Source organism: Myotis myotis, unplaced genomic scaffold, assembly GCF_014108235.1.
Source record: "Myotis myotis isolate mMyoMyo1 unplaced genomic scaffold, mMyoMyo1.p scaffold_m19_p_11, whole genome shotgun sequence".
Taxonomy (NCBI): Eukaryota; Metazoa; Chordata; class Mammalia; order Chiroptera; family Vespertilionidae; genus Myotis; species Myotis myotis.
This window is the reverse complement of record NW_023416315.1, coordinates 66,302,232-66,329,040: the sequence shown is the minus strand read 5'-3', so window position 1 is coordinate 66,329,040 and position 26,809 is coordinate 66,302,232. Positions and strand designations below refer to the sequence as shown.

The window sequence follows — 26,809 nt, the reverse complement described above, 5'->3', positions numbered from 1 at the left end:
CCCAAAACAATCAAGACCTAATTACAAAAAGAGGGCCCAAATAACCCACACAAGAGACATTCCTAGAGTGCCCAGCTCAGGAGATCAAAGAGACTGCACCATGGGGTCCCACAGCACACCTACTGCAGAAAGCCACCGCACCAAGACTGGGAGCCATAGCAGTTCCATATACGACATAAAACAAGCACAAAGAGACAGCCAAACTGGGGAGACAAAGAAAAAACCTGAAGTCAAAGAAAAGAAGGAAATCCAGAAAAAGAGCTAAATGAAATGAAGGCAAGCAATTAATGAGATACAGATTTCAAAGTGGTTATAAGGATGCTTAACAGCATGAAAAGTTACATAGAAACCATGAAAAAAAATCAGGTATAAATGAAGAATATGCTGATATAAAGAATACATTGAAAGAAATAAACAATAGGTTTGACAAAGCAGAAGATCAAATCAGCAATTTGGAAGACAAGGTAGAAAAAAATCATCCAATTAGAGCAGCAAAAAGAAAAAAGAACTAGAGAAAGAGGATACTTTAAGGCAGTGGTTCTCAACCTTCCTAATGCCGTGACCCTTTAATACAGTTCCTCATGTTGTGGTGACCCCCAACCATAAAATTATTTTCGTTTTACTTCATAACTGTAATTTTGCTACTGTTATGAATCGTAATGTAAATATCTAATATGCAGGATGTATTTTCATTGTTCGCGACCCACTGGTTGAGAACCGCTGCTTTAAGGGAACTTAGGGAAAACATGAAACTTAGCAACATTCACATCGTAGGGCAATGATGGCGAACCTATAACACGTGTGTCAGAGGTGACACGCGAACTCATTTTTTTGGTTGATTTTTCTTTGTTAAATGGCATTTAAATATATAAAATAAATATCAAAAATATAAATCTTTGTTTTACTATGGTTGCAAAGATAAAAAAATGTCTATATGTGACATGGCACCAGAGTTAAGTTAGGGTTTTTCAAAATGCTGACACGCAGAGCTCAAAAGGTTCGCCATCACTGTCATAGGGCTTCCAGAAGAAGAAGAAAGTGAGCAAGGGATAGAGAATCTATTTGAAAAAATAATGACTGAAAATTTCCCTAACATGCTGAAGGAAAAAGTCATGCAAGTTCAGGAAGCACAGAGTCCCAATCAATGAAACCAAAGATACGCACACCAAGACACATCATAATTAAAATGGCCAAGATTAAAGATAGAGAGAGAATCTTAAAGGCAGCAGGAGAGATACAATTAGTTGCCTACAAGCAAGTTCCCATAGGCTGTCAGCAGATTTCTCAACATAAACACTTCAGGCCAGAAGAGAGTGGCATGAAGTATTCAAAGCAATGAAAAGCAATAACCTGAAACAAAGACTGCTCTATCCGGCATGCTATCACTTACTAGTAAATTCAAAGGCAAAATAAAGAGCTTCCCAGACAAAAAAAGGCCAAGGGAGCTCAGTACCACCAAACTAACATTGCATCACATGCTATAGAGACTGCTTTAAGAAGAAAAAGAAATAGAGAGGAAAGGAACATAAGCATAAAGAAAAAAATGGCAATAAATAAGTACCTATCAATAATAACGTTCAATGTAAACTAATTAAAAGCTCTAATCAAAAGATATGAAGTAGCTGAGTGGATAAGAAAACATGACCCATATATATGCTGTCTACAAGAGACACAACTCTGAACAAAAGATTCACATAGGCTGACTGTGAAGGGATGGGAAAAAATATTCCATGCAAATAAAAACGAAATAAAGCTGGGGTAGCAATACTTACTTTTGACAAAATAGACTTCCAAACAAAGGCCATAACAAGAGACAAAGAAGTCCACTACATAATACTGTAGGTCCTTGGGTTACGTCAGAGATCCGTTCCTAAGGTGTGACCTAACATGATTTTCGCCAAGTCGGAACCCACCTACATAAGCACCTACGTCATCACATGCAACACATAAACAGCAGTAACGAAATAAAACAGTAAACAAAATTTAAAAGAAAGATAACAATTCCTAACCTTTACTTGTGGTAAATAAATAATAAAAAACATAAAGCACATATGCACATACGTCCAAATGACGGAACTTTTTTTTTTTTTAATAGATAAATGGGAGATGGCGATGTAACCACAAACGACGTATGTCGAGTCTGATGTAACCTGAGAACTGTCTGTACTAAAGGGATTAATACAGCAAGAGAATATAACCCTTATAAACATATATGTACCCAATACAGGAGCACCTAAATATATTTTTAAAAACTGGTGGTAGACTTTAAGGGATAGATCAACAGCAAAACAGTCATAGTAGGGGACTTTAATACCCCACTGTCATCAATGGATAGATCTTCCAGACAAAAAAATCAACAAGGAAACAGTGACCTTAAATGGAACACAGGATCAGATAGATTTAATTGATATTTACAGAACATTTCACCCCAAAGCAGCGGAATATACATTCTTTTCAAGTGCACATGGAATATTCTCAAAGATAGACCACATGCTAGGACAGAAAATAAGTTGGAATGTGTGTAGGAGGAAACCATTCAATGTGTTTGTCACATCATGTTTCTCTCTCTCTCTTTCTGTCTCTCTCTCTCCTCTCTCCCCCCTCCCCTTTCCACTTTCTCTAAAAATCAATGAAAAAAAATATCCTCACTTCTTGGGTGAGGATTTAAAAAAAGAGACAGATATAGGAAGATATTAAAATAGAGAATTAATGTTGATAAGACCATTTTACTTGGCAGAGATTAAGCTGTGAACGTTAAAAATTGTCCTTACTTGTTGGAAAGCTGTCCTCACATTCCGATTGACATACACCATCTGAACACTGATTGGCTGTCAAACTTGCACATTCTAAAGCCCTATAATTGGAAGACTGTAAGTTAAAATCACATGAAACAAATTTAATATGGTCAGTTTAGCTCTACCCATAAGAACCAAGAACTCACTAAAATTGTATAAAAAATTCTGTGCGTGTATTCATTTCTCCATAGAAGGTCTATATATCTAGAGTTCCAAGGGTCCTCAAAATTTAAAAACAAAACAAAACACCAAGTCTAGGAAGATACAAGTGTAACAGTGGGATGATGAAATATTGTGAACAAAAATAAGTTTGTAATTTAATGGATAACATTCTTAGTCAGAACAATCTCACTCTAGAGCCAAGAAGTAAAATATAACATGATAAAGTAGTGAAACTCATATTAAGATTATTAAAATAGCGAATTTAATGGATTTTTAAAGTCATTGCTTTCAACATTTTAATATTTAGAAAATATCTAATCATTTCAAAGTACTGAATGGGATATTTTCTGTATCTCTTTGAAGATATGCAGAAGATTTACTTTTATTTCTCTAGAATACTGGTCAAAAGTTCTTATACACAGAGACTAGAAACACATCAGGAAAAAGAACTGCATATAGGACTTAGGGTACTACCCACTTTCTGGAAACATCTAAAAGTTTTAAAAATATGACACCCTAAAACACTTCTGTTACCTATTTTATCAGCAACAGGCACTTTAGAAAGGCCATTTTCTTTTTCATAGCAGGATCAAGTATATTTGGAATGCTAGATATATATGCAATTTTCCAACTTTAGCTAAGCTCCAGTTTCCACTCTTCGTTGCTGTCCTTGGAAAATGTGGCAGATGACAGAAGAGCATATGTGCAAGAATAGACGAATAGAGGTAAGTACATACTGAAGTGGAAACCTTAGACTATATCCCCAGCTCTGCTACCCTTTAGCTATTTGAACCTACAATCACTTCATTTGTTTTATTTGGTTCATCTCACTAAAAAAAAATGGATAATACCACAGAAGGCTATGAGGATCGATTACAAGGAACCTTTTAGATTCCCCCTTACCATCCCAGAATAGTATTGTCTTGAAAATCTGCTTGATACCTTATTTACAATTTTTAAATAGATGTCTAATAAGCCTACTTTTTCAGTTGATCCACATCAGAGTTGCTTTCTGGCAAGACTCTGATTCCCCGACCATAACTGGTACCTCCATGGAGATGAAACTCTAGCGCTAGCAATGTAGCCTGGTTCTCCGAATTCACTGATTGAAGTTTGGTATGAAGGCTATAAATTCTAAGAAAGCTTCCAACCTAAAAAGAGATTATTAATTTTTTTTAGAAAATGGAGAAAAACCAAACCATTTCTAGTACTCAAAATATTTAACAACCATATGGGGTACAGACCAACCACCAGGGCAGTTTAGAAAGGCCAAAGACATACCAGAAAAGATACTGGTATGTTATACTGGTAGGTTGTGTACTGAACATCAGCCCCAATGACACCGTATCAAACCCAAAATGTGTGTGTGTGTGTATGTGTGTGTGTGTGTGTGTGTATATATATATATATATATATATAGTATATATAACATACATATATATGTTAAAAATAAGTCATTTCTACTTCCATTAAAGCAGGGTGGGAAAACTTTTTCACTCGAGGGCCACAATGGGTTCTTAAACTGGACCGGAGGGCCGGAACAAAAGCATGGATGGAGTGTTTGTGTGAACTAATATAAATTCAAAGTAAACATCATTACATAAAAGGGTACGGTCTTTTTTTTCAATAGTTTTATTCATTTCAAATGGGCTGGATCCAGCCCGCGGGCTGTAGTTTGCCCACGGCTGTATTAAAGTATGAAAGATTGAGTCTTAGCATTGATAAATGACCTAAATCAAGCCTATGCCCTTTATTTGATTAATAAATTAAGATTAATAAACCTATTTGATTAAGGTTCCTGAAAATAACTTGTTTTAACTACTTTAATGTAAGATTTAATTAAATCTGATCACTAAAATACTCATTATAAGAATAGTATACAATAATTTAAAATCTGCTACTATATCAGAACAATACATCCCTTATCCCACAAGTTCTATGAAAACTTTTAGATTAAACCAATTATAGTTGGGAACTAAATGTTCTATAGTTAATTTCTATGGTTAAGTTTTGTTAAGCATAATCTTAAAAATACCTTCAATTACAGAGTGTTTGCTATACTTTTAATGTAGAAGACTTAAAATGAGGCAGATAGAGATTGTTTGTCAAAGAAATTGACACCCACAAAAAGTAGAAACTATATAACCTAAATCATATTTTTATAAAGAGTTATAAACAAAAGGAGTTACCAAATTGGAAATTTAATTTATTTGCATAAAACAGCACTCTTGACTGCTGATGATTGCAGGAATACAATTCTCTTTTTCACTTCAAGTTCAGAATTGAGTAACAGTGGTGAAATGTTATGCAACAGCAAAGCTATATAAGGGGGAGTATAAAAAAATAGAAGCCCTGGCCAGGTGGCTTGGTTGGTTGGGCTACCATCCTATTCACCAAAAGGTTGTGGCTCCATTCCCAGTCAGAGAACATACCTAGGTTGCGGGTCTGATCCTCTATGGGAGGCAACTTCTCTCTCTAAAAATCAATAATCCTATACAATAAAAGCCTAATATGCAAATCAACCGAACGACTGGTTGTTATGATGTGCACTGACCACCAGGGGGGCAGACGCTCAACGCAGGAGCTGCCCCCTGCTGGTCAGTGCGCTCCCACAGGGGGAGTGTGCTCAGCCAGAAGCTGGGCTCAGGGTTGGTGAGCACAGCAGTGGTGGCAGGAGCCTCTCCCACCTCCGCTGCAGGCGGGTGGTAAGGAGCGAGGGATTCCGGACTGCGAGAGCCCCGGACTGCGAGAGGGATGTCCGCCTGCCAGCAAAGCCTGATCCCCAGGCCTAAGCCGGCAGGCGGACATCCCCCCCAAGGGGTCCTGGACTGCGAGAGGGTGCAGGCCAGGCTGAGGGACTCCCTCCTGCCCCAGTGCATGAATCTGGTGCACCGAGCCTCTAGTAAATAAATAAATAAGATGAGATAGTAAACCAATCTGCCATCTATGCTTATTGCTGTCTCAGTTCATTGTATTTCTCCTCACCAACCTCTGGATTTGATGGAGGGGAGAAGTGGGAGAAAAAAGTAAAGGGGTATAACCCACACTCCCAGATGCTACTCCTTCATTCACAAGAGTTTTTCCCATCCAATAATGGATTTTGGGAGGAGGAGGCAAGGCATTTTTTTCTTCTCTAACCTCTTCCACTAACAACTACTTCATGGCAGTGGAACAGGGTGGTCAGAGAGAGAAAACACAAAAAGAAGAAAAAAAAAGGAACTGATTTTCCTCATGATATCCAAAGTAAGATACTGAAACAAAATATAAAACAGTCTATTTCTATTTACTTTTATCTGACTTTTCTGAACATTTATTATAATTGATGACTTTTTTTAATATACATAATATATCAGTACAGTACACATAAGTCCCACAAAGGACTTAAAGAAGGCCGAAACACAAGGAGGAAGACAGCATATTCATGAACAAAAATCTTCTACAATATAAAGATAATTTCCCCTTGATTAATTCATCTTTAAAAATCAATGGAATATAGATTAAAATCCCCAATGTCTTTCATGAAATGTAAAAAGCTGCTCTGAAAAGTGTATATAACAGTGAACAGACAAGTCAATTTTGAAGACAACTGCGAGCGGGGTCTTGAATTATGGAATATCATTTTAAAATAAAGGTACAACAATTAAGACAGTCTCGTATAATGCAGATATATGTATGAACATAGATAAATCCTAAAAATATGTCAAAGGAAAAAAACAAATTACAGAATGATACATATACAATATACATTTTTCAGACAAAAGTATAATAAACATGGGTATTCATGCCTACATGTTAGGATATGTAGAAAGAGAATATTGAGGAGGAAAAATGAGAATAAGCAGAGATACAAAGAAGGTTCAGTATGCAGTTTTAGTTCTAAAAATTAACAGTATCTAAAATAAGTGTGACAAAACATTTAGAAATGTTAAGTATGAATGGTAAGCATATCAATGTTTATCATACTATCTTCTCTATTATTGTATTTCAAAATAAAACAAAATTTAAAGACCAAGAGAGAATTTATTTATATAAAGATGACAAATTGTTATTTCCAGAAATTCCTTCTGGAGGCAGCATTGTATTTTTATAAGCTTACTAAATATACTAGGAAATATGCCAGATGCTCTATTATAATGGACAAATATTACTTAATTTTGTCGGGAATGTGATAAGATTCCAGAAATAAAAGTGATGGTGTCAGAACCAAACAATTACAAAAACTACTTTAAAAATTGTTACAAAAGCCCATTTCAATGCAGAAACATTAAAAATAAAGCAAAGCAAGTACAGGTATTAAGAAATCACTATCCCTTTAGAAATAATTTAAAGATTCCTTATAAACTCTCATGAATTTCACTTTAGGTTTAATATTTTTAAAGATCTACACATGTCCAAATTATATCTCTTGAGTTACTGAAGGCTAAACAGAATTGTTACTACGTGTTTTATGATTATTTTAAAATTGTGTCAAGATAAGACTGGGGATTGAATATACACTGCTTTAACTTCCAGATAAAAGGTTTAAACTGTCAGTTTGTGTAAAATGCTTAGACAATGAGATAACTTAAAAACAAGATATATAAAAAATGTTATGGGCAACTTATGCTGTAAAAAATGTGTTATAAATAGAAGTCAATTATATTTATTTTATAATTGCTTTAACTGTCCTCTTTATTTAAAAAAAATTTTTTTTTTCTTAACTGTACCTAAACAGTAAAAATGTGTTCCATGTATTTCGGTATAGAAATGGAATTTTAAATAGTTACCCTCAAGTGTTGATAAGAATTCATTTGTATCAATGTCATCTGTCTTGATTTCTTAAATTAATATGAAATGGTTGATATAGAGGTTGTCTCAGAAAAATTAAAATGTGATGTCAATGTACATTAATAAAATACTACAGTTATATTACTTATACATAGAAAAATCCTCTTCATTTTTCTATTACACTGCAAATACATATGTCCTATCTCAGAAAAAAAACCTAAGAGCTCAATATCTAATTGTGTGCTCACAGCACCCTCTAGTGGGTGAGATGAAGCAGACAAAAAGGGAGAGGGAAAAACTGAAAAAAAAATTCATAGTACTTACTCATTCACTCATTTACCAGCAAATACTATTTTTTTCATCCTTACTACATGGGAAGCACTGAGCTGGGTGCTGCTCAGGACTTGGATAAGAAAGTCAGGACAAGTGAGGGGAAACAGAAAGACATGTAGAAGCAGCATAGGGAAAGATAAGGGCATTTGAAAACAGATCTAAAATGTAAATCATTTTCACTTATAAAAGAAATCTATATTTTTAAAAGATTTTAGCACTAGCTTTAACATTACATTTTTGTTAAAATAACGAATCAATGTAGATAAAATGAGGGAAAAGCATCAAAGATCTACCTCCAACAGTTAATTTTCTCAAATATGTCAGAACATGAATGTACACACACGCATAAAGGAGTAAGAAAGTACAGTAGTTATCACCATCCTGGAGCCTGACTTAATCTAATTTATTGATTTGGGTTGAGTGGGCTTTATTTGTAACACAATGTGCAAGTGGAAATATTTCCTTCTCCAAAAACATGTATTTACAAAGGAAAACTGGGCACTAAAATTCAGTTCTAAAAATTGCAATTCACTTTTAGTTTTCTTCCTATAAGTTGGTTGTATAACTTTCTGTAAGTAAGCTGTGTACCTAACTCCCTAAAGGTGGGATGGGAGCTATTTGCAATAAAGAAAATCATTTCTTTATACTGGTTGAGAGGATTGGCTCTGGAAACAGACAGTGTAAATTCAAATACTGGTTTCAACAAGTAGCTGTGAGCTCTTGGGCTTACTCTCTGAGTGTGTCCGTTTTCTCATTTGTAACATGGAAATGATGACAGTTATCTACTGAACAGGATAAAGCTAAATACAGAGGAAGTGCTTAACAAATATTACTATTATTACTGTTGTTATTAATGATGCTATTCTTTGCTGGAAAGAACACTTACAAATAAGATATAAAAAAATAAAGAAAAATATTCCTTAAAATATATTATTACTAAGCAAAAACTACCTTACCTAAACAATATATGCTTTCCTAAAGCTATATCCCCAAAACAGTGAGCAAATTCTAATAGACTGTACAGTACACACACACAAATAGACACACAATTTATGATGGTAGAGGTAGATTAATAATTTCTTAAACTAGTAAGTACAAAGACTAGATTTTATCAAACTGAAAATTAGCAAAGCTCAATGTTTAAATATACAAATATTTTATAAATCGTCATTTTAAAGCAGTATGTCATACACAACAAAATTTTTCTTTACTATTTTTATAGTAATATTGCATACAGATTTAAGATATTCAGGAAACATTACTTTGAAAAAGCTGTTCAAGCCATTCTATTTTAGTACATTAGTAATTATTATGAACATTCATTTTACAAATTAAATATTAAAGAATATAAATTTGGAGTTAATTTCTAGACCTCAAATATCATCTATGAATGTGATTTACCCCCATTTATAAAAATTTAAAAAAAGCAAACAGCTCGATATTCAACATCACCTTCAGAGATTTTGCCACTTGAACATGGTTGTCATAGACTAAAATGTCTACTGCCAGGTTCTGCAGCCGCCGGATATGACTTAAATCACCATGAAAAACAAGGTCTTGTACGCAGACTCTCCAGGACGGAAACGGGGTCCTGGTGCCATCCCATACCTGCCGGAAGAGGGCAGAGCGAAGTTTAATGACCTTTTCGTAAAACTGTGGAGGCTAAAAGAGTTCTACTTGCTGGCAATATAACTTAAAAGTAATTAAATGTATACTCCCAAATATCTGCTAAACTTTAAATGTGATGTATAACCTTTTCTGACTGTAAAAGGACTACATATGAAGATGTACGGAAAAAAGTTCAAACTACTATGACCGTAGAAAAGACAGTGTTGAACTTTATACTTTTTTCTCCTATGTATTTATATATTGTATTATTATTTTTTAACAAACTGGCATTATATTCTGTTTTTCATTTCTTAGTATATTCTTGAGAAATTTATCAGGAAATTTAAATATTCTTCTAAAATACAATTTTCAATGGCTTCACATTATTTCCTGGTATGGATGCACAAATTTATTAAACCAATAAACCCTTTATTGGTCATATGAGTTGTTTCAAACCTTTCATACTATTTCAAATAACTTAGCAATAATTATCTTACATATATAAACTTTTATGAGTGCCTCTGCTAATATTCTTAAGTATAAATTCCTAGCTTTTAGGAATGTTTGTTCAGTTTGTTTCAATTTGGAAAAGGCCTTTAAATGTACAGACAGGACTATTTTGCTTATGTTAGATGTTACCAATACAAATGCATGAATGTCATGGGTGCTGGAAAAGGAATAGGGATACTGACTGCTATGTCAGGTGCACTCTGATAAAGAGGGCCAGCATGTACTGCCCATCCTTAAGACAAGAGCCAGCCCGGGCTATGCTGTAAAAGGGTATCAAGTGGGAATGTCTCTGCATGTCAGGAGTTTGACTTGAATAAAAAACACTACACTGCTAAACAGAAGATGTCTTCCAGGATCAGGTTACAGAGGAAGGATTGAATAATGCTGGTGACAGTGCAAGTTTCTAATAAACAATTATGGGTTTGTGTCACTCATTCTATTCCCTAAATAGTTCAAAGACGCAGAACAATTACTTTGGGAGCAGTAACATCACATGGCACAAACATGACTCTCCATGGAATTTGTTCTTCCATTTTGTGCAGACTGTTTCTGTGATTTTAAAATGTCTTTACAGACCAATCCACAAGCCTTTTGAAGGAGGAAATGAGAGGATACAGTGTTGCTACATTGCTTTTATGCTCTAGTTTTAATTGCCTAGAAATCAGACTTTTAACAACCTTTGTTTACCAATTTGAAATGTTATTTTTATCACATTTTGAATTACCATAGGTATAAGGACATTCCTGAGGTTTTTAATTCTTTCCACTGATCAGTCTTACTATAACTTTAATTATTATAACTGCATAATATGTTTAAACTGGAGTCCTGGTGCACAAAATCAGTGCACTGGGGGGTAGGAGGTGTCCCTCAGCCCAGCCTGCACCCTCTCCAATCTGGGACCCCTTGGGGGATGTCTGACTGCCGGTTTAGGCCCGATCCCACTGGCAGTCGGACATCCCTCTCACAATCAGGGACTGCTAGATCCCAGCTGCTCGCCTGCCTGACTGCCCCTAACTGCTTCTGCCTGCCAGCCTGATCACCCCCTAACCACTCCCCTGCCAGCCTGACCGACACCTAACCACTCCCTTGCCAGCCCAGTCACCCCCAACTATCTTCTCCTGCCAGCCTGGTCGCCCCCAACTGCCCTCCCCTGCTGGCCATTTTGTGGCTGTGGGCACCGCCATCTTTGAGGGTGTAGCAGTGAATTAGCATATTCCCTCCTTATTGGCTGTGGGTGCCACCATCTTTGAGGGTGGAGCAGTCAATTAGCATATTCCCTCCTCATTGGCTGTGGGCGCCACCATCTTTGCGACGGTGTGAGGGTCAATTAGCATATTCTCGTTTTATTAGATAGGATATCTGATAGACAGCTCCCATTTAGCTTTCTTTGGCAAGCCTTTCTTGTTTTATTTCTAGTCATTTGTTTCTAATAAACTTCAGAATTATAATCAATTTAAAAAAACAATGTGATTTTAATTAAAATCTTACTTTATTTAAAAACACTTTAGTAAAAAAATCAAAAATCTTTTATTAGTTCGAGTTTTCTTTAAAGCTCCTTAGTAAAGTTTTCCTCACAGAAATTCAGATATTTCTTACATGAACTTTCTTATTTTACAGTCATTGAGACTTTGAAAGATATTTTTTAAAAATATAGTTTTATTGATTTCAGAAAGGAAGAGAGAGGGAGAGATAGAAATATCAATGAAAAAGAGGATCAATTGGCTGCCTCTTCCATGCCACTTACTGGGGATCCAGGCAGCCGCAACTTTGGCATGTGCCCTGACCTGGATGGAAATGCGACCTCCTGATTCATAGGTCCACACTTAACCACAGCCACACTGGCAGGGCTGAAAGATTTTTGTTCAATTATCTGTTCTATTTATTACTGATATGTAGAAGAGCTATATTTTACTAATGTTTTAAACCACTTAGCTCACTGAATAATTTTTATTAATCCAAATAGCCTTTTAGTTTATTGTTGGGGTTTTCATTCTTGTGAGTACTAGGAACACATAAATGATATTTGCTTGTGAATACTAAGCCAATAACATGCATTTACATATTCAGAGTATTTAATGTGTATATAAACATGTGCTATTATCAACTTTAAAAACTTCACATTTTCCTCAAAGATTTATATCTTCACCATTCCTTAATATGGGCAAGATATAAATGATAATAATGCTAAACCAATATTGGTCCAAGAACTACTGCAATCCATTTCCTCCCCTACTGTTCCAAAGGGCCAGAAGTTAAGGAAACCCACAGGGGCAAGGCTGAAGCAGTGCTTGTTTAAATGCATCCTGCCTAGGACGCGTAGGTGAGGATATTATCAGACAATTGCCTTCTTCAAAAGCTACTCATGATTTAACAGGGAGAGTGGTAAACAAAGACTAGATGGGTCTTGTGTCACTTTTTAAATTCTGTTGATTTAAAAACACAAGAGCAACGAACACTTCAAAACTGTGATCTACCCAGGAAGCAGGCAGAGAAATGACATTAGAGGTGAATGTGGTATCAAAGGGCCACGAAAGTAAATGAGAAGGCTACCTTGACAAGGAAGCAAAAATATGCATATGTAGAACTGCAACTAAAAAATAGTAATATTTTTAGTACTAAAATAAGAAATATGTATTTTGTTAGTGCTAAAAATACATAGTACTAAAATAAAAATACATATTTTATTAGTACTAAATAAATATAACATAAAGTATACTACATTTAAAATGTAGATCTGATAATACCATTTTTCTCTAGACATAGGATAAAGAAGAGAAATGCAGGAGTAGAGTTGCATGAATTTCCAGGCTTAACAAACATGGTAAGTTGGAGTTTAAGTTCATCATATAACACGCAGTATATATAATTATTCCATCAGAATGCTAAAACATAAGTACCTTAAAGACATGTAGGTGGTACTAATTAATAATTGCAAGTATTTAAAAATATCTACCTTTAGAAGAAACGATGCTCCGTCCACTTCAGCTTTGCCCAAGAGCTGACAAGTCAGGTCAAAATACTGCATCGACTGAACATCACACAATTTTACTAACGTTGAAGAAGGTGAAATATGAGTAGATGCCCACGCACGTAAGGTTTCTACCATTTTGTGGTCCTCAGTTGTGAAGTTAAAATACTTGCTTGAAGTACGAGGTATAACAGGAGCTCCCAAAGTTCCCTCAAATGTCAAAGACGCAAAGCCAGAGCTGGTGATACCTTGGGTCTCATTTTTATATACTTGGATCTAAGAAAAGGGGACAAAGTAGAAAACAAAACAGAAACACATAAAACTGCTTACTGATGCAAAACCTGGGGGCTGAAAATCAGAAACATTATAAAATCTTGCCAGTATAGTTAACAGAAGACATAATTATTTAGTATTTCATTTAATTAGTATATGAATTATAAAATTAACTGGGTTCTATCAAGATCCACAAACACGATGTAAACTGTAAAACACTATGCAAAATCTATTTCTATTTTCTACAGAACTAGGTGTTAGACTCCCTAATCCTACCAAGCTTGTTCTTTTACATTTATTAGGTTTAAGACAGAATTTACAGAAGGAAAAACAACAAGTGCCAGTTATTTATGAACATACTAGAGAAAACTAGAACACCTAAAATGTAAGTTTGAAGTGAATTAAATGCAACTGAGGCATTTACGATAGTTATGTATTTACAAAGCAACCCTTTGGTGACCTTGTGAAATGTTCCCCCATTCTGATCTTCTGTAAACTCTATCTGATATTAATAGTTATTTTATTTTTTACTTACTATTTGTTTGGTATATCATATCTTTTCTACAGCTCTGCTTCCAACTTATTTGCATATTTATTTCTTGTAGCGATATATTTGGTTCTTGCTTTTTATCAGTCATTTTTTTTCTTTCACAAGAAAACGTAGTAGCTACTGATATGGTTATATTTAAGTCTACTATCATATTTTCCTTTTATAATTTTTTCCATTGTTTCTTTCCTGTCTTATTTTGAACAATACTAGTATGCGTCCCACTGACTGCTCCTTAGCTATGGATGAATCCTAACATCTCAGTCAATTTGGAACACTTCCTCTTTTCCATTTCCCACTTTTCCTATCCCATTTTACACTCTTTACTGAAAGTATAATAACCTCTAAAGGTAACAATCTTTCAGTGGTATAATTCCGTTTAACCATCCCACCATCCTTTGTGCTGTTGGTGTCATGTTTTTCTACATATTTTACACACTTCACCTTCCAAAATAAGTTTTTCTTTTAAATAGCCATATGTATTTTAGTTAAATTATAGGAATACAAAACACTGTCTTCCATATTTGTTCATTAACTATTTCTTTCGTTTTTATTTTTTGGTCATTTTTTATTGATCCAGTTTCTGGTTGATAGTATTCTTCTTTGCCCTGAATACTTTCTTATAGTGAAGATATGCTAGCTATGGATCCTCTCAATTTCATTTATATAAAAATGTCTTTACCGTTTTTGTGAAGAATATTTTCTATCTATAAAAAAATCTGGGTAAATTCATTTTTTATTATAACTTACAATGTACCATTACTTTATTCTTCAGATGTCATTATTTCCAGTAAGTAATCAAAGATGACTGGTATCACTGTCGCCCAATATGAAATATATCATTTCTCTACCAGCTGATTTCAAGATTTTTTCTTTATCTTTTTCAATGTCACCATGATTTGTTTAGATGTGCTTTTCCTTGTGCATCATGCCTAAAGTGTACTGAATTTCTTGGATCTGTAAGTCAATATTTTCATCAAATTTGGAAAAAATTCTGGTCCCTTATTTCTATATTTTTCCTATTCCCAGTCTCTTCTCCTTTGTCTCAAATGTCATGTTCTACTGTATGATATTATTCTACAGATCCCTAAAAGCCTGTCAATTTTTCTTTAATCCTTATTCTTCAGATCACATAATTTCAACTGACCAATCCTATTGTAACTGCTGTTTAGCCCATCCAGTAAATTTTTCATTTCATTTCATTTGCTGCTCCTTTCAGTTACTCAATTTATTAGGTTCTTTTTCAGTTTCCACTTTTCTATAGAAATTTCTTATTTTGCATTAACCAAATGTTCATGTGATTTACTGAATATATTTTGCTTATTTCTTTGAAAATATTTATAACTCTTTTAAAGTCTGGGTTTAAAATCTAACATCTGGGTAAAAGAACCAAGATGGCGGTGGAGGTAACCGCCTGTACTTGCTGCCTCCCATCAAAATACTGAACAACCATTATTCAGAGCCGCCTGAAAGCTGGCTGAATTGAAGCCCTACAACTAGGAAAGTAAAGAAGAAAGCACACTGAGACTGGTAGGAGAGGCGGAGGTGCGGAACGGGCTGGACTGGCACGCACGTGTGCCACTTTAATCCAGAGAGAGATCGTCCCTATGGAGGCCCCGTGTGAGGAGCAAGGGGTCCCAGCCCCACACCAGAACCCCAGCCCAGGGTCCCAGAGCTGGGAGAAGAAGTACCCGTAACTATGGGCTGTAAAAATCAGTGGGGACTGGGGCTCAGTGACATGGAGGCTGCTCGTGACCCAGGTGTTCCTTTGAAAGGGCCAGCTCACAAACTGAACTGACGAGGTCCAGCTTCCTCTGAGTTCCAGTGGTAGGGTGAGGCTCTGGGGCAGTGGTCGCCAACGTTTTGGACCTCACGGATCACCAGTGGTTCGCAGACCACTGGTTGGCAATCGCTGCTCTGGGGGACCCAGACACACACGAGGAAGAACTGGACTGTCTGGCATTAGGGCAGGAACTCTGGAGGCTTTCTCCCAGAGGGAGGTGGTCCCAGGAGTCACTGTTCCTGTGCTGGGACCTCCCTGGTTACAGGGCTGACTGGCAGCCATAGCTGTTTGCTCCGCCCTGACAATTCCCTGAGATCCGACTCCATCCAATTTGCAGCCCCACCCAACCTATTTGTAGAAGCTTTAGAATATGAATGGCCTATCCTTGCTCAGGCTTCAGACTTTGCTAAAATCTCTAAAACAAGCTGCAGCTGGGTCAGCATGCCCCAAACCTATCAGTAAAAGGCCCAAGACCTGGCACAAGCACCAGACTGCCTTGCTTCACAGCTGGGCCTCGCCTGGGCACCTCCAAGCCCAATACAAATACCTCCTGCAAGGTGGCCCCAGGCAATGGCTGAATTTGCACCTCCCTGGAGGCCCTAGAGCTATTGCACCTGGTGGACAGCTTCAAACTATAGCAGATTACAACTCTATACATCCATAAGCAACACACTCAAGGGGCAGACTCAGTGAGCACCAAAGCCCCAGGGTGTTTCCTGCACATTAGTTCTCCCACTGTAGTCACAGCTGGTCCTCACATTAAATTAGCCTAGAGGTCAATTCCTCCCACTGATGCCAACAGCAATCAAGGCTCAACTTTAAGACTGTATACACAGCCCACACAGGGATGTCCCTAGAAAGCCCAGCTCAGGCGACTGGGGAGGCTGAGCCACTGGACCTTACAGGACACCTACTACACAAAGCCACTCTACCAATTCCAAAATACATAGCAGCTCTACCAAATACATAGGAATAAACACAAGGAAGCAGCCAAAATTGGGAGACAAAGAAACATGTCTCAAATGAAAGAAATGGAAGCAAGCAAACTTTTGGATACAGGGTTCAAAGCCATGGTTATAAGGTTACTCAAGACCTTCATGAGACTTTCAAGTATCTTAGTGAGAAAGTAAAACACATGAAAAAGGACCAGTCAGAAATCAAGCACACACTAACTGAAATAAAGAATAATTTAAAGGATTCATCAGTAGAATAGAGCAGTGGTTGCCAACCGGTGTCCCACGGACCACTGGTGGTCTGTGAGGTCTGAAAGTTTGGCGACCGCTAGAGTAGAGGATCCCAAGAATCAAATCAATAATGTTGATGTAGTCACACAATGGAATACCATTTGGCAATGAAAATGAGCAAAATAAAACTATACGCAGTAATATGGTTAATAAAACAAACATAAACCATACATTAAATAAAAAGCAAAAAACTATAATCTAGCCTCTTTATATAAAAAAACAAACACAGATGAAAGTAATACATGTTGTTAAAAGTTACAAGACTATTTACTACTGAAGGTGGAGAAAGTTAATGACAACCTTGGGTGGGGATATGAAGGAAATTTCTAGAGTGCTAGTTCTATGAATATGCTTACACTATGAATATGAACCGGGAAATGTATATTCTACTTCAATTCAACAACAGAAGAGAAACTAGAAACGTTAGAAGTGTAGGGTATGCTGTATGAATATGAATATTACAGGACCCCACAGTGTGTGAAAAATAACCTACTTTGTGAAATTTGAATAAAATTGTAATATAGTGCTATTATATTTCATTTTTATCGTTATGAACATATTCTCTACTATTCATCTATTCTTAGGGGAAAAGTACTGATAAATCAAGAGATGTAATGCCCACCATAGAACAGAACACACCTGGAATATTGTGCTCATTTATAGGTATCATGTTGACCATGAGGGACACAAACAAACTGAAGTAGTTAGAAAAAAAGACAACCAAGAAAATGAAGGGGTTGCATGGAAACCCATGTAACAGGAGGAAAAGATGAGGGACTAAAATGCTTACAACCTAAGGGACTGAAAATATTAAAATACTGAAAAACTGATTTAAAAAACACACATACTACTTAATAGCTTTACTTTTATATCAAAGGTTTTCTTATATTTAATTATTTAACTGCTAGCAGAACTTTAAAATTATCTAAGTATCTGTTCACATTTTAACACATTTGATCAACTTGTTTTGATTTTATACTTAATTTCTCAATCCTTTCATTGTACCAGAATTAATACAACAATCAGGAAAGAATAATACAATCTCCCAATCTTTTGTACACTTTTGTTGTTGTTGACCTAAGACTTTTTTTAAAACAAAGTTCTGTATTAAACTCTGCATGGAAAACATTTAAAACATCGATCTACATTTAGAAGCAAGAAGACAGAGCACAACCAGTCTGAATCATGGCATCTAACACATTTGCATGGAAGAAAGGCAGGCAGCTTGCTCAAATAAAGAGGTCTCCTAATACACATTATTTGAAGTCTGATATGACTTACATTTCTTCTAATCTCTTGAAAATGCTTGATGTCATGTTCTAACGAAGCAACCACGTAATTAGTGCTAACTAGTTTTAGTGAATACAGTGCTCTCTTAAAAAATATAAGTTCTAGACAGTATGAATTATACCTTCAGCCTGTGAAAGCGAACGATATCTCCATTTTTATAAATTATTGGAAGGCTTTCATAATTTCCACTAAAGAGTAGGCAGGTTAACTTTACATTTGTCTGGTCCACAATTGTAACAACCGAACAATAATCTGGAAAACACAAGAATATTTTACCTGACTTTTATTATTTCAAAAGATTTGACAAAATGAGAATATGTTCAGTTCAAAATATCAAACCAACTTTATGTCTTTAAGTATTCTAAGAATAAGATAAAAACACAGAGGCATTTTCTTTGCTCTCAAAATGCACTACAAAATTATTTTACAAGTGTTTCATAAAAACTAAATTTGGTAAAACAAAAGTTAAAATCTTACTTAATATAACTTATCTGGAGTGGCAATAACTTATCAAAATTTAAAATTATGATGCAGACAAAAACATTCAATATAATCTAATTTATAAAATAAACAACTTTAGAGTGAAAACAAAAGACTAAAAGATGCTTGCAACAAATGTGAAGATGAGTCAATATACTGCATAAAGGTCCCATGAGAACTGGTTATAAAACCTAGGATTTCACAGTAAATATGTAATTCCAATGAACGAACAATACATTGAAAATTGTAACAACAAACTCAAATGGGAAATGATTTACTAGTTACATCTATGAGTTTACACACTAGAGCAAGACATATTTTATATAATTTAAACTGGAAAACAATGATAGTTGAGTTGCAATGGAAACAATAACTTCAAATACTGGTAGTAGTAAAACTGCAACATATGCTGCCTTTTAATATACAAGTTTCAGAAAATTGCACACTCAAAAAAATATGTTGACTCCTGTCCTTCCCAAGAGCCTAGTAATTACAACATAGAAATAGAAAAGAATAACCCAGAACAGTGAAGGGAAGGGAGATGAGAAGAGAAGAGAAAAATAAAGGGCAAAGGATATCAATATATTTTAGGAAGGTGGAAAAATAAATGGTTACGGGATAAGATGGACTGGCTATCATCAATAAAACAACAAGCAACAAGTGCTGGCGAGGATGGGGAGAAAAGGGAACCCCTGAGCACTGTTGGAGGGATGCAGACTGGTACAGCCATTACGGAAAGCAGTATGGAGGTTCCTCAAAAAATTAAGTATGGAACTGCCTTATGATCCAACCATTCCACTTCCGGGAATTTATTCCAAAACATGTAATCGAAAGAATATATGCACCCCTATGTTCACTGCAGCTTTATTTACAATACCAAGATTATTTGGAAGCAGCCCAAACGCCCATCAGTAGATGACTGGATAAAAAAGCTGTGTTACATTTACAAAATGGAGTACTACTCCACCATAAAAAAGGAAATCGTACCCTTTGTGACAGCATGGATGGACCTAGATAGCATATGATAAGTGAAACAAGCCAGTCAGAGAAAGACAAATACCAGATGATTTCGCTCAAATGTGGAATCTAATGAACAAAATTAACTAACAAGCAAAATAGGTGACAGACTCAGAGAGAGCTGGCTGACAGCTGCTGAAGAGTGGAGAGACTGAGCAAAAAAAGAGAACCCATGGGCAAGGACAACAGTGTGGTGACTGCCAAGGGGAAGGGGGAGCGAGGGAAAGGAGGGGGATAATGGTGATGGACAGAGATTTGACTTGGGTCAAGTCATATTAGTGGGCCCACAGCTTGATAGACAGCCTCTTCCCACCACCCTAGGCTGACACTTCCAGTCAATACCCTATGCAAGTGCTGTTTCCATCAGGTTTCCCATGCAAGGAAGAGATCAAGTTAGAAGAATAAACTACTCATACACAAATGTCTACAACCCCGAATAAACCATATCTAGGCCATATTTAAAATGTAAAGACAGCAATTACCAGAAACAAAACTGGAAGGAATGAAAGGAGGAGGAATGAGGGATGGAGAGAGGGAGGGAAGGAGGAAGGATGGGAAGAGGGAGGGAGGGAGGGACCAAAGAAGGGAGGAAGGAAGGGAAGGATGGGAGGGAAGGAAGAAAAGGAGGAGAAATAAAGGATGGAAGGAAAGGAAAGAGGGAAGGAAAGAAAGAGGGAAGGGAAGGGAAGGAGGAAAAGAAAGGAGGGAAAGAAGGAAGGGAAGGAGGGAGAACACTGGGAGGGGGAGAGGAGAGAGATGAGTAGATAAAAGCAAGATTGGAGAGAAAGGGGAAGGAAGTGGGAGGGAAAAGGGGGAAGAAAGGTAAAGAGGGAGGATGGAAAAAGAGAAACCTGATTCTATGAGGGGGAAACAATTCAGAGAACATTAAAAAAAAGAACTTAAAAATAAAAACAAAACCTTAATTTAAAAAGAAAAAAGATATTATATGTTCATCTCTTGTTATACTAGCAGGATCCACTGAACCCAAGTTTAGTTTCTGAGTTTCCTTTTTTAGTAGTTCTAACAAATGTAAGGAGGTTACTTCATGACATTTTTTCTATCTTAGCAGTCTTCCAAAGATCACAGAAAAAGATAAATTTTACTTTTTTAAATAGAATAAAACACATTCTTGCTTGCCATTGTCATATGGCTCTACCATACCTTTTAAAAATCTAAGATACATATGGGATCTTAGTCATCTGTTTCTTCATGCGAAGTTTGTCAGTATATTAAATCTAACTTTTTAAGTACTTTCCTTGCTGGTACACACACACACACACACACACACACACACACACACCAGTTCTATTCAATTACTGAGCTGCAGGCCCAAAAAGACTTACAATAGCACTATTCTTCAAAATATCATCTACCTGCTGCAGAGCAAGCTCTCTGGGATGGCATAACTAAACATAAGGATGCTCTTAGAATCTCAATCTCCTAAGACTATCTATAAAGTAATGAGGAGTTCAAAATAAAATACCATTTTATATACTTTGATTTTGTACTTAAATATGAATATACTTTTGAGAAGCAAACACAATTTCAGATTGAAAAAACAAGTGTCATTTTAAAAATCTGTCTAATAATTTGCACTCAAGAACAATAAAGACAAGTAGCAATCTAAATGAAATATTAAATAGCTTTTGAGTTCTTTCAATAGGCAATAGATCCATGACATGACTGGAAAACAAGGTACCCATTTATTTTTTAACATTTTTTTTTACTGATTTTAGAAGATCGGAGAGGGAGAGAAAGATAGAAACATCGATGAGAAAGAAACATCCATCAGCTGCCTCTAACCAGCAATGGAACCAGTGACCTCTTAATGCATGGGACGACACTCAACCAACTGAGTCACACTGGCTGGGCACAAGCTACCCATTTTAACAAATACTAAAAAGGCAAACTACTAAAATAAGCTTTATTTAACTACTCTAAGCAGTGTTCTACCAGATACAAACAAACATACATACATATATAATCCTTAAATAATGACTATATAAAATGAAAATATTCATTTCCCATGATCCACTTTTCACTTATCCCCAAATGAAGAAAAAATTAACCTGTGGAATTAGGGATAACTTATAACTTCACATTTTAATAATAAAGTTAAAAGGCTAAGAAGATAAATTTATAGTTTATTTTCTCGACAGCTAACATCAGCAGGGAAGGTAGAAACAGTAAAAGACCTTTATAAGTCCGTATTCTTACTTTACCGAAAGAGTACATAATATCTAAAAAGATATTCAACCTTTACAGTAATGACTTTAACTACTTTAACGCATTAGTAAGACTTTATATTTAAACTGTTGACAAAGTACTTAACTACTTTAACACTTAGGTAATACTTCATGTAACTTGATATAAATATGGAAAAGATAACAAATGATAAATTAAGCCCTATGCTCTGTAATCTTGAGCAATTCACCTAATTTCCTCAGTATGATTAAGTGTAAATTGCCTTGGAGTTTTATTACAAGAAAAAGCTGGTAGCACATCTAAGCAAGGTCCTTAATCAAAGAATCATCCATGGATAAATTATGTAACCCCCACAAAAAATACCTCCTAAAAGCTACTTCACCATTTCATCTACTACAGCACTGCTTTTAAACTAATCAGTATTTCAGCTACAGCTTTCCGCTCCTATAAAAGTTTATTATTGAAACATTCAAGTAAAAGCTATGAAGGCAAATCACCGAATCAAGGTCATACTATATGCTACAATCTTTGTTTCACAAGGAGGCATTATACAACACATATAACAGCACTCCCTTTAATAGGCTGGTGTGAGGTTATATAATTTCCCTCTGTGTTTTTACTATATTGCAAACGATCATGGGAAGCAGGAAAAAGAAGAAAGCATGATCACTATGATCTTTTGATATATATAGCGACAGAGATTAAATAAATAGGTAGGCAGGTACGCAGATAGGTATTCCATGAGGTCACAGTTCATAACTGCTATTCTGGAATTACAAAGACGAACAACGGTCTCTATCTTCACAACGGTTGTATTTAAAACAAGAAAGACCAAACAACAAAAATATATTTTAAAATACCTGTAAAAGTATATTGATATTCAGTAATAAAAATTGATACCTGCTACAATATGGATGAACCTCAAATCATACTCTAAGTGAAAGAAGCCAGAAGCGAAGCCTGTATGTTCTGTGAGTCTTCTATATGAAGTATCCAGAAAGATACACAGACAGAAAGAAAATTAGTGGTTGCCTAGGACTGGGGATGGGAATGAGGATTGACTGCAAACAGAATAGAGACTTTGGGATATGGTGTTTCTTGTGTATGCTGTCCCCATGCATCAAAATAAAATTATCTTCTTGGTTAAATCAGTTAGCATCAACCATCCAAATCTCAGCATTGAAGTTTGGCTAGCATATCTTGTTAACTATCATCTCCTCTTCCATCTATTTGACATTAAAATCAGACCTTTTTTAAACTTGGAGTTTAATTGTAACTTCAGAGGAAGCAAATATAAATACAGGCACTCTACTGTCTGAATCCTTCTAAAATGTGATGAAAACCATAATCATTAATGAAATCAGAGGTAGGCAAACATGGCTGTGGGCCAGCTGCCCATTGTTATTAAGTTTTACTGCAAAATAGCATAACTGGTACCACTTTTAATTCCACATTTATACAACAAAGATACTACATCACACTTAGGGCATCCTGTAAATGTAAACAACAATCAATATGAAAGACATAACAGAATTTAGTAAATAAGAACTAAAATATTTAGAGGGTCATGCCCCTGAAGAATACAGGCAATACAAATTACACAGAACAAAATGTTTCATTTACAACTGTAGTTTAATACTATGTTGTTTCTAAACTCCTTTTAGTCTTAATTTTATATTTTAAAAGACATCATTAGCAGAAGGTGGGAGTGAAATTAGTCCCTCATAGAGAAAATCTTCCTCATGACTTTAGAGACTGTTATGGTTTAGAAGTGGCTCAGTGGTTGAACACTGACTTATGAACCAAGTCACGGCTCGATTCCTGGTCAGGGCACATGCCCGGGTTGCAGGCTTAATCCCCTGTCGGGGGGCTGTGCAGGAGGCAGTTGGTCAATGGTTCTCTCTCATCATTGATGTTTATATCTCTCCCTCTGCCTTCCTCTCTCTCAAAAAATCAATAAAAAAAAAAAAGAAAATGTCTCAAGCTTTAAAAAAATTAAGCTATTTTATTTATATTTTAAATATGTTTTTATTGATTTCAGAGAGAGGAAGGGAGAGGAAGAAAGGGATAGAAACATCAATGATGAAAGAGATGTTTCTGTACGCCTTCTACTGGGGATCGAGGCTGCAACTCGAGCATGTGTGCTGGCCGGGAATCTAACCGAGACTTCCTGGGTCATGGGTCAATGCTCAACCCCTGCACAACACTGGCCGGACTAAGCAATTTTTTAAAATCTGAGAAAAAGCTAAAATTAAAATTCTCTATACGTGTTATCTAAAAGAATATGATCAATGTTATCTGTACAAGACAAAAAACTGCATTTTTTACTCCATTTAGCCAGCTCTCTAAAGCAAAAGTAAATGTGAGGCTTTCAGAGAAGATAATTGGTATAAAATCTCAAAATACTATGAAGGCAGCAATGACCCTGTCTTCCTATTTGAAAGAGGCCACAGTATATTCCACTGATGATCCATTATCAAAATCAATTTTGATAATACAATAATCTTTTAATATCTGCTGTTTACATAATCTCTAGAAATTCTGTTTTTCATAATAAATGTTACCACAATTGAATAAAAAACATATCTGTAGCTTATTTAACAACAGGACTGATAAACTTCTGCAAAAATTAAATCTACAACTTCTTCAAGACTGAATATAAAGCTTTGGAAATAAAGCATTTCATACCTTATATAAGGTTGCAGTCTGCTACAGGTCATATGTAATCATTATTACTAATGATGAGAGAAAAGTCTCTAAAAAAATTTTGTCAAAAAGGATGCTAAATTGTACCAAATTGCCTCTAACACATTGAATGTAACATTAATAAAATAAATTTTAATAAAAAATTCCAGCTAATGATATATAACAGAATAAATTATTTTCCACCTACCTAAATTTGAGTGGCATCAAGGTAATTTTCCTCCGCATTAGTTATGTACATTATATGTGATATTTAGATCTGTATTATAAAATAACTAAAGGCCCGGTGCACAAAAATTTGTGCAATCGGTGGGAAGAGGGGTCCCTCAGCCCGGCCTGTGCCCTCTTGCAGTCTGGGACTCCTCGGGAGATAACGACCTGCTGGCTTAGGCCTGCTTCCGGGTGGCAGAGGGCAGGCCCAATCCCTAGGTGCAGCCCCTGGTTGGGCTCAGAGCAGAGCCGACTGGGGAGTTGGGGCGCCGCCCCGTCATGCACAGAGCAAGGTGGATCGGGAGGTTATGATGCCACCCTGTCACGCTCAGGGTAGGGCCGATTGGGGGTTGGGGCACCGCCCCGTCACACTCAAGGCAGGGTCGATGGGGAGGTTGCGGCGCCACCTCGTCACGCACAGAGCAGGGCCAATGAGGGGGTTGGGGCGCTGCCCCATCACTCACAGAGCAGGGCCCATCAGGGGGGTTGGGGCTCCGTACCCTGTCATGCACAGAGCAGGGTCGATCAGGGGTTGGGAGCTCCCCCCTGTCACGCACAGAGCAGGGCCCATCAGGGGGGTTGGGGCTCCGTACCCTGTCATGCACAGAGCAGGGCCCATCAGGGGGTTGGGGCACTGCCCCTGTCACGCACACAGCAGGGCCCATCAGGGGGGTTGGGGCTCCGTACCCTGTCACGCACAGAGCAGAGTCAATCGGGGGTTGGGGAGCTCTCCCTTGTCACGCACACAGCAGGGCCGATCAGGGGGTTGAGGAGCTCCCCCCTGTCACTCACAGAGTAGGGCCGATAGGGGAGTTGGGGCACCGTCCCCAGTCACACACAGAGCAGGGCGGATCAGGGGGTTGGGGCACCGCCCTCTATCACCCACAGAGCAGGGCCGATCAGGGGGTTGGGGCGCCGCCACTGTCACACTCAGGGCAGGGCCGATGGGGAGGTTATGGCTCTACCCCATCACACACAGAGCAGGGCCCATGGCGGGGGGTGGGGGGGGAGGGTTGGGGTGCCGCACCCTGTCACACACAGAGCCGCAGAGCGATCAGGGGGTTGGGGAGCTCCCCACTATCAGGCACAGAGCAGGACTGATCAGGGGGTTAGGGCGCCTTCCCCTATCACGAACAGAGCAGGGCGGATAGGGAAGTTGTGGCCCTGCCCCCTGTCACACACAGAGCCGCAGGGCGATCAGGGGGTTTGGGCGCTGCCCCGTCACACTGATCCCGGTGCCGGAAGGCCTGTCAGCTCCGCTGATCCCGGTGCTGGGAGGCATATTACCCTTTTACTATATAGGATAGAGGCCTGTTTCATGGGTTGGGGCCGGCTGGTTTGCCCTGAAGGGTGTCCTAGATCAGGGTGGGGGTCCCCACTAGGGTGCCTGGCTAGCCTGGATGAGGAGATGATGGCTGTTTGCAGCTGGTCACACCCCCTTCAGGGTGGGGGTCCCCTATGGGGTGCCTGGCCAGTCTGGGTGAGGGGCTGAGGGCTGTTTTCAGGCTGGCGGGTGACTGAAGCTCCCAACCGCTCCTTTTTTTCTTTTTTTTAAAATTCTGGGCCAGCTTTAGCTCTGAGGCTGCTGAAAGCAGGTATCTGGTTTGTTTGGGTTCTATAATTGAAACACTGTATCAACTCCAGCTCTGAGATCCCAGCCGGCTGAAAGCAGGTTTCTGGGGTTTTGTTTAGCTTCTATATTTGTAACAATGTTTCAAACTGCAAGCTCAGAGGCTGGCAAGGCAGGCGGGGAACATTGTTTTTCTCCGTCACTGAAGCAAGCAAGCCTCATGTTAGTTTCAAGCTGCCTGGCTGTCGGCCGCCATCTTGGCTGGCAGTTAATTTGCAAATCGCCCTGATTAGCCAATGGGAAGGGTAGCGGACGTATGGTAATTACCATGTTTCTCTTTTATT

General features: G+C 37.3%; 1 protein-coding gene across 5 annotated transcripts in view; it reads right to left on the bottom strand.

Annotated features, from left to right (window-relative positions):
* The window catches only part of POT1 (protection of telomeres 1), a 77,941-nt gene that overhangs the window by 32,263 nt on the left and 18,869 nt on the right, over positions 1–26,809 (bottom strand). For all 5 annotated transcript variants that reach the window (XR_004970970.1, XM_036328796.1, XM_036328795.1 and 2 more), the window contains 5 exons: positions 18,402–18,532; positions 13,129–13,419; positions 9,510–9,665; positions 3,939–4,108; positions 2,772–2,854 (listed from right to left, as the gene is read on the bottom strand). Coding sequence is in view for 4 of the 5 variants with exons in the window: in XM_036328796.1 (XP_036184689.1) it covers positions 2,772–2,854; positions 3,939–4,108; positions 9,510–9,665; positions 13,129–13,419; positions 18,402–18,532 (831 nt within the window). In the remaining variant the exon portion in view is untranslated. The remainder of the gene's footprint in view (positions 1–2,771; positions 2,855–3,938; positions 4,109–9,509; positions 9,666–13,128; positions 13,420–18,401; positions 18,533–26,809) is intronic.